Source organism: Cervus canadensis, chromosome 10, assembly GCF_019320065.1.
Source record: "Cervus canadensis isolate Bull #8, Minnesota chromosome 10, ASM1932006v1, whole genome shotgun sequence".
NCBI lineage: Eukaryota > Metazoa > Chordata > Mammalia > Artiodactyla > Cervidae > Cervus > Cervus canadensis.
Window position 1 is genome coordinate 18,806,182 of NC_057395.1, and position 12,651 is coordinate 18,818,832.

The following is a 12,651-nucleotide window of genomic DNA, read 5'->3' on the forward strand; positions in this document are numbered from 1 at the left end:
AGGAATCACCTGGGCTTTTAATGCTGCAGGTGCCAGAGCCCTATCCCCAACCCCTGATTCACTGAGCTGGCGGTGGAGCCTTGGAACTTGCATTTGTAACAAGCCTTCAGGTAAGAAACAGCTGGTTAGTGAACCTCAGTGTTCAGAGCTTGCTCTAACACTTCACCAAATCACCTGGGGTCTTAAGAAAATGAAGATTCTGAGGCAAAGACTGGGGTAGGACCTGAGATTCTGCATCTCTAACAAACTCCCTGATCATGTAGATGCTGCTGGTCCATGGATCAACCACACTTTGGAGAGCAAGGATCTGTGTCTGACCTAAACTCTGAAACCTGCTTCACCATGAGCCAAGATGGGGAGAACAAGAGGCAGGTGTCCAGGGATAAAGGAAAATGTGTTTGAAGATCAAATACACATGCCCATCTGGCAGGGAACCTAACTGAAACAGAAAGCAAACTGAGCAGAAGTCAGAGGAGAACAAAGCAACTTTAATTGTGGGTTCTAATTGCAGAAAGAAGACATTACATTTACCATGAGAGAGAAAAAAAAAAAAAAACAATCCTAAAGCGTTTAGAACATCAACACTGGCTCTCATGGAGATAAAGTGAGAGGAAAATATTTACAAATACATTTTGAGTTTCAGGCTACACCAGCCCCATATGGACATTTTAAAACATTGGCAAGGTGATCAGTTTTCTGACCAAGGAGCAAGCCCACATCATCCAAGGTGAACTAAACCAACCTCCTTCTCTATATATGAAATATAGATAAAGGATTTACAAATCCTTCTTATATATGAAGGATTTACAACTGCTGGCAATTAAGGACTTCATCCAAAATCTCACATTCTCTGTGGCTGAACCAGATGTAGTGGTTTCTTCACTTGAGTGTAGTGGAGAATTCTTTTAGTGAAAATGCTAGTTTACAAATTACAAATTAGGTGGCCCATCAGTTAACTGGGGCTTGTAAAAAAATATGATTCAAAGTCTCACTTATACAAATTCAAATACAGGCGTGGAGGTGAAGCTCAGGAATTCTGCATTTTATGGGACTGTGATATAGCAGGTGGAAGAAAAGTTGTCAGCTGCTCACGGCAGATTTCTCCTTGTTACTCATGGATAGGTAGTTTCAAATATTAGGAGAGAAAACCAAAAAAAAAAAAAAATCAGAGGTTTCCTTCTTTTTTCCAATGTGGGTTTGTTTTGAAGGCATGGCTCAAGTGGGCTGGGACTAGGGTTCTGATTCTGGCATTTTGTATACACAGCACAAAGGAGGGAAAAACTAACTGTTGCTAGAGATGGCATATAGGTTTCAGATGTTTTGGGTATGTGTGTCCCTGTGTTGAGTAAGATTCTGAGGGTGTATCTAGTTCAGTGGAGAAGAGTGCTATAACTTATGAATGGTATCCACCACTGGTTTGTTCAGCAATGAGGTGGGACGGCCCATGAGTCAAGCACAAGGTTTTACCAGCAAAGGGGAAGCCTGTCAATTTTCTTTGGGTGTGTGACAGCCCTTCAGGAAAGAACTGTGGCTGAATGATGTTGATATGTGTGTGAGGCTCAAGGACAATGGAAATAGGAAGCAAAAAACTTCCTCCCACAATAGAATTCAGCATCTTAGGATTTCACTGCCATTCCATCATCTCATAGCATCCTAGGAAGGCTGTTTTCCTGATTTCTTTTGTTATTCATGAATTATTAATAAACTTTTAGTAGCTTAATTTTTTACTTTTTTTCAACCTGAAAGGGCTGTATTAGGGGACAATCTTTTTTTATGTCCAATATAGGTTTAGTTTTCATGCTCAGTTTGGCTCTCTGTATGATTGGGGTTGAAGACTAAAAAAATATGCTGTGGTTAAGGTCATGAGCCACAAAAATGTGACCACTTGCAGGCTGTTGCCTTGTGGGATGCTCTGCTTGTCTTTATCCATGTTTGGAATGCTCATGATCCTTTGGTTTAGGCTTGGGGATGGTGTTGCTTAAACAGATGAGTTTTGAAGCCACATTAGCCAAATTTAAATCCCCACTCTAATATTTGAGCTGCATGGCCTTGGGCAAGGTACTCACCCTCTTTGGGATTCAGTTTCATCACTTCTAAAATATGGATAATGATAAAAATATCTATTCCTAGGAGCACCTGGGTTTGTGGTGAGGTTACATGAGTTAATGCTTGGACCCTTGTTTGGCACATAATATATAGTCAATAAATATTAGCTGTTGTTTAGTTTGTGGTGTTGGTAGTTGTTGATGCCTCTCTGGCTACGTGGCAAAGTCCAGTGACACTCAGGGGTGGACACTCAAGTTTATGAGACTCAAGGATGGTACCAGAATTTTTCATTTTGTCTAATTTATATAGAAATGTTTCTTGAAGAAAATGAATGCACTAGACTTGGAGATATTTCTGGAAAAAGGAAATGATACATCAATCTTTCCAGGAAGTATGGTTCTTGAAAAAAAGGTGCTAAGTCATTGTTAGAGCCCAATTACAAATAGATGGGCCGAGATGAGGAAAGTCACATGCACATCAAAGTTGTCACAGCAAGTGAAGTACTATAAATACAGCAACTGAAGAGGTTCTCCTTTCATTAGAAAAGAAACTGCAATGAAACAGAATAAATGCTTTTCTCTCCAGCTGCCCCTCAGGAGTGCTGGAGCACTAGAAAAACTATGTGCCAAATGATTACATTATTCACTGGATGGTTGTTTCCTAATGAAATAGAGTCATGAGCTGGTAAATGTAGTATGGATTTCCCGAGGGTAAACTAGAGATACAAATAATTATAATTTGGTTACTTCTAAATAAGGTCTCTCTCCACATATGTATAAACAAATGATTTAACTATTTTGAAATTGCTCGAGCTGAAATTTGGTCACTACCTAACTGGTTCTTTAAGGTTTAGTGAATTCTTTAAGAATTAATGAATTGAAGCCTGTGGTGCAAATTAGTTGGACAAAGGGAATCAGTGGCCTGGGAAAGATTTTCTACTGAAAGGAAGATAAAAAGGGATCTAAGAAATCTGTGGGACAACTTGGGATAGGTGTTGTAGGCTTTTATGGAGAAAACTGGCTTAGGTGGTTGAAAGAAACAGAGAGCTTCCCAAATGCTCTCGTGAGCAGTGACGGTCACTACTAGTGACCATAGTGTCTGACTAGTCTTCAGACATTAATTCCAGAGACTAGAATTTTAGTTTCTTGACTTTTGACTCAATGTAGATGAGAATCTTTCATGTTGAAGCTCTTTAGATTGAGTAACTGTATGATAAATTAATATGTACATATCTGATGTAAATGTGCCTAACTCTGATCCTCTGCCTTAAAATGAATGAAAGAGGTAAGTAAAAGTTACTTATTCTTTATGTGGCTCAGCAAAAAGCTCACATTGTTTTGAAATAAAATATTTACAAATATTAGCAAACGGGAAACCAACAAAAATAGGAAGGAGGGAGAATTTGGTGGTCTGAGTTCTGTGTAAGTACAAAGTGGCAAAATATAATTAATATATTTAATTCACCCTCCATCAGCTCTAGTGTGTACAGAACCGGCCATTTTAGGGTGGCAAAACTGACTACAAATTTGCACACAGTAGAAAGAGCTAATGAAGGAGGGTTATAAGAGCAGCCACTGAAATAGAGACACGTATTATATAAGGAAATGGGTTTCATTTCACTGTAAAAAGAGGAGTCCTTAAATTAAAATCCTACCATGGCAAGAAAATGGATTCCACAAGTCCAGTGGATCATTCTAATGTTAGTGAAATTTAAACCAACGAATCGCATCATATACAGATGAACACGTGCCACTTAATATACAGCTTAATTGAGGAACACCATTAATCACGCCAAATATCTTAAATCTGATGAACAATGACTAAACATGCTCTATCTGGAGAAAAGACTCCCTACTGAATGTGCTGAATACTTACGAGTCCACATGGTTCTCAAATGAAAGTAGAATTGGAAAAGGTGAAGTCTTAAATGCACATTCAGCAATGGCTTCGATCACTTCCTAAAAATGAGAACATATATATTCAATAAGCCAGAAGTTTAATGTGTCTATTTTTTTAGGTTAAACCCTTTAATACCATTGTCTTTTTCACTCATAGAATTGTATCAAATGGCCTAAAATGGCTAGAGGGGATTTGCAGGCTCCTGGACTGTAAATTTTACTACTCTTATCTTAGTAAGATAAAAGAAAGAAAACTGGATTTGGGTGGAGGGGAGTCATAATTGTGAAGGGGAATAGTTCTCCTCTTTGGTAATTACATTTATTTTTTTTAAATAATGAAAGAAATCTAATCTCATTATAAGAATTTTGGACAAAGAGAAGACTAAATTTTTCATCCATAAATTCATCTGTTGAATAAAATCACTGGCAGGCATTTTGTTACATTTATTTCTACATTTGTTTCTCATGTATTTGCATAACTTAGTAAATATTTTATTTGTATTTTTAATATTGTTATGAGATATAATTAATCCAAGGTATACAGCTGAAAATTTTTAATATTCACACTTTGCAATCATCTCCCCAACCTAAGTTAAGACATTTTAATCACCCCCCACAAAGCTATGTCCCCATTAGCTCTACACTCTACATTTCTCCAACCCCATCCCACACACTCAGACATAGGCAACCACTAATCCATGTTCTGTCCCCATAGATTCACCTACTCCTAACATTTCAAATAAATGAATCATACAACATGTGGCCTTTTATGTCTGGCCTCTTTCATTGAGCCTACTTTCAGGGTTCATCCATTCTGTAATATGTGTCAGTACTTCATTTTTCAACTATTTTTTTTAATGTATAGGTCACAGCTTTAATATCTGTATACAGTTTTAGGGAGTGGCAGTATCATAATTTATTTAACCACTATTCAATTGTTGGACAGACATATTTTAAGAGCTATCATTCAAATAATTCTCCAAAGAACCTCTTCATTTTCTCCCTTAAAGTTTGAATTATTTTTAAAGAATGAATTCTAAGAAGGGGAATTATTAAATTAAAAATAGGAAAATTTTCCCAGTCTTCTGTGTTTCTCCAAATTACTTTTCATCTTAGACTGCCTAGAATAATAGACCATATTTCAATGCATAGTCACCAACTTTGGACATTAGTTTTTCAAAATGTTTTCCTTATTGAGCTGGTATTAAAGGATAGATATCATTTATTTTTAATTATATCACTGTCAATACTCTTGTGGCTTTGCATCCTTTTTTTTAAAAATTTTGTTTGCATTTATTCTTTACATATTTTCCTTCTAAGTAGGAATTTTTACTCTGATTCCTTATGCCTGAGGCCTTTCTATTATCTTCTCTACCTTCCTTGAAGAATTCATAGCTTGCTTTCTATCCATGCCAGAAAGCTATTTCTCTGGCTGCAGAGTATAAATAAGGCTTTCCAATTCTGGACTGCATTTGCATATATCCTCTAAGCAGGAATTGACTGCATGGAGCAAAAGAATCACTCACTGTTTCTTAAGAGTGAATTCACAGATTGCCTTTCATACATTATTTTAGTTGATACCATCAAAAATAAGTGTGCTATAAATAGCAAGCAATGGTCAGATTTTAAACTCTTTATTTGATTTATTTGAGTGTGGGCTTTGGATTCAAACAGGCTTGTATTTGAATCCTTCTTCTTAACCTTACAAGCTATGTGACCTTGAGAAAAATCACTTAATACCTCCGTACATTTAGCTTGCTGGCCTGCAAAGTGGGAGTAATAAGCCTCATTCCACAAGCTTGTTGTGAGGATGCAGAGAGAGGAGGTAAAGGACGTAGCTCGTGATGGGCAGATAGTCTCAAGGGAACCCAGGTTACTCACCTTGCTGATGCCTCCCTCTCCATTCACCCTAAACCCAACTAATACAAACATAGCTGCCATTAGATGAGTGTTTACATTCCAGACAAAGATCTTATCTTATGCCATAAACATTCCCTAAGGAAAATACTATATATCATCTTACAGATTATAAAATGAAAACTCAGAGATATTAACCAATATGCCCAAGGTTACAGAGAAGAGAGTCCAAGAAACCCCAGGAAAGTCTGTCTGACTCTAGAGTTTGTGCTCTTAACTATTTTGCTAACTCCCATGCAGCTAATGACCTTAGCCACCTAAGATCAAAGGCCTCGAAAGAATTGCACAGCACTAGTCACAACAGCTGACATGGAAGAAACCTAATTGTCTGTTGACAGATGAATGGATAAAGAAGATGTGGTATATATACACAATGGAATATTACTCAGTCATAGAAAGAACAAAATAATGCCTTTTGTAGCAACATGGATGCAACTAGAGGCTATTATACTGATTAAAACAGAAAAAGACAAATACCATATGATATCACTTATATATGGAGTCTAAAATATGGCACAAATGAACCTATCTATGAAACCGAAGCAGACTCACTGACATAGAGATGAAACTTGTGGTTGCCAAAGCAGAGAGGAGAGAGAGAGAGGGGTGGATTGAGAATTTGGGGTTGGTAGATGCAAACTATTACTTATAGAATGGATAAACAACAAGATCCTACTGTATAGCACAGGAACTAATATCTAATCTCCATTATGCCATAATGGAAAAGAATATAAAAAAAGAAAGTATGTATGTATATTACTGAGTCATATTGTATGGCAGAGATTGGCAAAACATTGTAAATCAACTATACTTCAATTTAAAAAAAAGAATTGCAAATAGGTATCATAAGGGAAGTGGGTAGCAAACATGGGGTAAAAGGGATAGATTTTGTTTATTTCCTACATTTGGCGCTGTTTTATTGGCTACAGGCAAAACACATTAGAGCCACGTTTGATTCCTCTTTCTATCACATCTTTTAATTCATCTGTAGTCCTGTCCAAATGTATATTTGGAATATAACAAAATATTAGCACCTCCACCTCTATCATCCTGGTCAAAAAACACTTGTAATAACTGCTAGGATAGATTTTGTCATCATCCCCACATATTCACTCCCCTTCCTGTGATATCTGTGGACAGTGGGCATGGCCTTGTGTCTTGTTTTGGTTGCTGAAATGCGTCTGAAAATGACACAGGGTTTTGTTGAACAGGGTCTTAAAGAGCCATCTTGGCTTTTGCCATTTTCCTTTTCTGATTGCAATGAGCCTAGTGATATCTCAGATTGGAGCTGCTTTTTCTGTATGGATTACAGGTAATATAGCAAGGAGAGATAAGAAAGCCTTCTTCAGTGATCAATGCAAAGAAATAGAGGAAAACAACAGAATGGGAAACACTAGAGATCTCTTCAAGAAAATTAGAGATATCAAGGGAATATTTCATACAAAGATGGGCTCAATAAAGGACAGAAATGGGATGGACCTAACAGAAGCAGAAGATATTAAGAAGAGGTGGCAAAAATACACAGAAGAACTATACAAAAAAGATCTTCATGACCCAGATAACCATGATGGCATGATCACTCACCTAGATCCAGACATCCTGGAATGCGAAGTCAAGTGAGCCTTAGGAAGCATCACTACGAACAAAGCTAGTGGAGGTGATGGAATTCCAGTTGAGCGATTTCAAATCCTAAAAGATGATGCTGTGAAAGTGCTGCACTCAGTATGCCAGCAAATTTGGAAAACTCAGCAGTGGCCACAGGACTGGAAAAGGTCAGTTTTCATTGCAATCCCAAAGAAAGGAAATGCCAAAGAATGTTCAAACTACTGCACAATTGCACTCATCTCACATGCTAGCAAAGTAATGCTCAAAATTCTCCAAGCCAGGCTTCGAAGAACTGAAGAGCCTCCTAATGAAAGTGAAAGAGGAGAGTGAAAAAGTTGGCTTAAAATGCAGCATTCAGAAAACTAAGATCATGGCATCCGGTCCAATCACTTCATGGAAAATAGATGGGGAAACAATGGAAACAGTGAGAGGCTTTATTTTTTGGGCTCCAAAATCACTGTAGATGGTGGCTGCCAGCATGAAATGAAAAGACCCTTGCTCCTTGGAAGAAAAGCTATGATCAATCTAGATAGCATGTGAAAAAGCAGAGACATTATTACTTTGCCAACAAAGTTCCATCTAGTCAAAGCTGTGGTTTTTCCAGTAGTCATGTATGGATGTGAGAGTTGGATTATAAAGAAATCTGAGTGCCAAAGAATTGATGCTTTTGAACTGTGGTGTTGGAGAAGACTCTTGAGAGTCCCTTGGACTGCAACGAGATGCAACCAGTCCATCCTAAAGGAGATCAGTCTTGGGTGTTCATTGGAAGGACTGATGCTGAAGCTGAAACTCCAGTACTTTGGCCACCTGATGCGAAGAACTGACTCACTAGAAAAGACTATGATGCTGGGAAAGATTGAAGGTGGGAGGAGAAGGGGACGACAGAGGATGAAATGGTTGGATGGCATCACTGACTCGATGTACATGAGTTTGAGCAAGTTCTGGGAGTTGGTGATGGACAGGAAAGCCTGGCGTGTTGCAGTCCATGGGGTCGCAGAGTCGGACATGACTGAGCAACTGAACTGAACTGAATTCCAGACCTGCCTATCACCATTTAGGCCAATAAGAGGCCTGAAGGTGAGTGAAAACCCAAGGGCCTATCTCTCTTTGTGTTTGACCAGTGAAGTGCCCATGTCTTTTCTGGGCCCACTCTCACACACATTTGTAGAGAGTCCATGTCCTCACCTGTCTTTCTTGTTCTCTGGGTGGCATTCTCTCTAGTCCCACAGTAGAGATTCTGGTGTGCTCTGAAATGTTGCTGAATTCTAGGTTTCCTAGACCTTCTTGACTCATTTATTCTGAGAAAGTGAAAGTGTTAGTCACTCAGTCGTGTCTAACTCTTCATGACCCCATGAACTGTAGCCCACCAGGCTCTTCTGTTCATGGAATTCTCCATGCAGGAATACTGGAGTGGGTAGCCATTCCCTTCTCCAAGTGATCTTCCCCATACAGGGATTCATCCTGCATTGGGGGTGGATTCTTTACCATCTGACCCACTAGGCAAGCCCCTCATGTATCCTGCCTCCCCCCTTCCTGACCCTGATATTGTATATATTTGGTCTTTGCATTTGACTGAGGGCCCCATGTTCACATTGAAGCCTCCAAACTCACCAGTTACCCCCTTCTCAGCTCCCACTGGGCCTCTTACCAAGACTGGGCTGTGTTTCATTTACCATGTGGTGCGGCCTTCTGGCCTCTTCCTAGAGGTGAAATGGAGGCCGAACGTTGTGTCTGGGCACTCCCCACATCTTCTATCATGACAGTTCTACAAATGACTTCATTCAGTCCCCACCTTCACCCTGACTTAATAACGCGTTGCATATTTAATACTGCTACTATTTAAAAGTGTGGCTTTAAAAGTTTCAATTATAATGTCAGTAGCTAACATTTATAGAGTACTCACTATGTACCATGCATCATTCTAAGCCATGTTGTATATTAAGTAGGGTCACTGAATTCTTCCCTGGTGGCTCAGTTGGTAAAGAATCCACCTGCAATGCGGGAGACCAGGGTTCGATCCCTGGTTTAGGAAGATACCCTGGAGGAGGGCACAGCAACCCACTCCAGTATTCTGGTCTGGAGAATCCCCATGGACAGAGGAGCCTGGTGGGCTACAGTCTATGGGGTTGCAAAGAGTCAGACACAACTGAACGACTAAGCTCAGCACACCTCTAGAAGGTGAGCACTGTTATCACCCCCATATGCTCCTGAGAAAGGGGCTGGATCTGTAAGAGCTTCCTCTGGTAGTGCAGGCAGGCAGTGCCGGAACCCCAGCCGGCAGCTCCAGAACTGCACTCTGAACCTCAACAGTCTCCTTGCTCTCTTCCTCCCAGCCTCGCCCTCCTCCCTCTCCCCATCTCCACCAGAACTCTAGCCTTGGAAACCTTCTTGAACCTTTAAACATTTACTGAATTTCATCTTACAATTTTACTAGTTGTTGTTCAATTGTTAACTTGTGTCTGACTCTTCTTGTAACCCCATGGACTGTAGCCCGACAGGCTCCTCTGTCCATGGGATTTTCCTTCTGGGAGTGGGTTGCCATTTCTTTCTCTAGGGGATCTTCTTGACCCAGGGATCGAACCTGCATTTCCTGCATGGCAGAAGGATTCTTCATCCCTGAGTCACCTGGGAAACCCTAACAATTTGACTTGAGAGAACTTAAAAAAAAAGTTCCCTTGGAGGCTTTTGGTTTTTCATAGCTTTGGAATACTTTGCATGGAAAACTTGATTGCTGAGGACGAGACCAGTCATAATTTTTAAGTTTGGTTATTTCACATAAGCTGTCCTTAGTAGACCATAGGCCTGAAAGTACCTTACTGCTTGATTGCTGCTTATTAAGCCAAATCTTTTTTTTCATAGGTCTAATACTGGATCCAATAATCTATACACTATATGGCTCAATTACTAGCTTCCAGTGGGAAAAACTGCCCTTGAAGTCCTTTATCCTTGACAGAAAATAGCAGGGTGTATTTGGATATCCATTTTATGTGAGCATTTATGTATCAGTTAAATTGCACCCTAAATTATTATTACTTCTCTCAGAGAATGATGGTTTATTTCCAGAAATGCTCCATTTAACCACATACTCAAATTTAATATATTTTCATTATATACTTTATCACTTGACTCTGTTTTCCATCTTATGTAATTGCTGGTTACAGAGGAGCTGCCTGGGGTTGGGTAGGGGGGAGGAGCAGCTTGGGGGTGGAGGAGACGGGTGGGCGTCCAGTGTGGGAGGAAGGAGACTGCATGGGAGCAGAGAGAATGCAGACCAAACGGCGAATTACTATGCCGTGACCATTGGAGAGACTAAGGCAGTGAGGCAAAGACACCAGCGGGCAGATATATGGGGTGTGTAATAAATATCCAGAGTGCAAAATAAAAAGTCCTCCATAAAGAGGCTGAATTACAGCATGTCCACTTTCCCAGAACACACCTTTTTATTTTGGCCCAACAATAAATAGGCGGTAAATGCCAATAGGAACTTTTGCTGTGGGGATATATCATAGACCTCACAAAGCTTTCCAGATCACATAGACTGAAAGCAGATAAACTGTGTGACATAAAAATGATGGACTTTTGCACTTGGTTTATTGTGCTGCTGCAATACACACTGTGGCTATAGAATATAGTCTAATTACACCATGCAAATCAGACCCAAATATACAGGCTAGCCCAGACAGGCAAACATTGAGAGAACTTTTTCACCACCTATCAACATATGGAATTTTACAGCAAAAACGGAGAAAGACAAAATTCATCTACCTGATGAACAGAGGCAAGAAAGACTAAAAATGAAGTCTCCACTATAATTTGTCTATTTGCTTGGGGATGGAAATAAAGTGACAAAGTGTTAGTTGTTCAGTTGTGTCTGATTCTTTGAGACCTCATGGACTGTAGCCCACCAAGCTCCTCAGTCCATGGGATTCTCCAGGCCAGAATACTGGAGTGGTTAGCCTTTCCCTTCAGAGGATCTTCCCAAACCAGGGATCAAACCCAGGTCTCCCACTCTGAAAGCAGATTCCTTACAGTCTGAGCCATCAGGGATGGAAAAAGTGGCAAAATTCTGTAAAGCAATTAACCTTCAATAAAAAATAAATTAATTAAAAAAATATTGTTGTTCAGTTGCTCAGTCATGTCCAACTCTCTGTGACCCCACTGCAGCATGCCAGGCTTCCCTTCACCAGCACTTATTATATGCCAGTTCTTTTTAAAAAATTTTTAAAAGATTTTTTTATGGACCATTTTAAAGGTCTTTATTGAATTTATTACAACACTGCTTCTATTCATGTTTTGGTGTTTTGGCCATGAGCATGTGGTCTCTTAGCTATCCAACCAGGGATCGAATCCACACCCCCTGCATTGGAAGGTGAAGTCTCAACCACTGGACTGCCAGGGAAGGCCCTTTGTCAGATTCTTTTTAAAGTGCTTGGGACAGATTAGAAAACAAAGATCCCTATTTTTATGGTGCTCAATGCTATTAGAAGGACACAGCTAATGGTGCTAATGGTAAAAAATCCGCCTGCCCATGCAGGTGATATAAGAGACACAGGTTCAATCCCTGGGGCAGGAGGATTCCCTGGGGAAGGAAATGGCAACATACTCCAGTATTCTGGCCTGGAAAATTCCAAGGACAGAGGAGCCTGGTGGGCTACAGTCCATGGGTCACAAAGAGTTGGACATGACTGAGTGAACACACACACACACAGCCAATAAAGAAGGAACTCAATAAATAATTGAGTAAATTAAGCAGAGTGTTAGAAGGTGCCACTTGGTAAATGGAAGAAATAAAGTGATGGGGAGCAGACCAGGAAGGTGGGAGTGGGTGTGATGGCTGATCACAGTATTAAATAGGTCCCAGGAGGCCTCCTTGAGAAGGTGGCATTTGAGAAAGGCTTCAAGGAGTTGCCTGGTGGCTCAGATGGTAAAGAATCTGTTTGTAATGCAAGAAACCCAGGTTTGATCCCTGGGTCAGGAAAATCCCTTGGAGGAGGGAATAGCAACCCTCTCTAGTATCCTTGCCTGGAGAATTCCAAAGACAGAGGAGCTTGGCAGGCTGTAGTCCATGGAGTCGCAAAGAGTCAGACATGACTGAGTGACTAACACTTTCAAGGAGTTAAGAGGTGAGCCATGCAGATAACTGGGGGAAGGCCATCTCAGGCAGAGGCTGTGAGGTGCCCCTGCC

At 40.1% G+C, this 12,651-nt stretch overlaps 1 protein-coding gene across 2 annotated transcripts in view; it reads right to left on the reverse strand.

Annotated features, from left to right (window-relative positions):
* The window catches only part of PLCB1 (phospholipase C beta 1), an 879,212-nt gene that overhangs the window by 182,258 nt on the left and 684,303 nt on the right, over nucleotides 1–12,651 (reverse strand). For both annotated transcript variants that reach the window (XM_043479648.1, XM_043479649.1), the window contains exon 12: nucleotides 3,922–4,004. In XM_043479648.1, coding sequence (XP_043335583.1) covers nucleotides 3,922–4,004 — 83 coding nt within the window. The remainder of the gene's footprint in view (nucleotides 1–3,921; nucleotides 4,005–12,651) is intronic.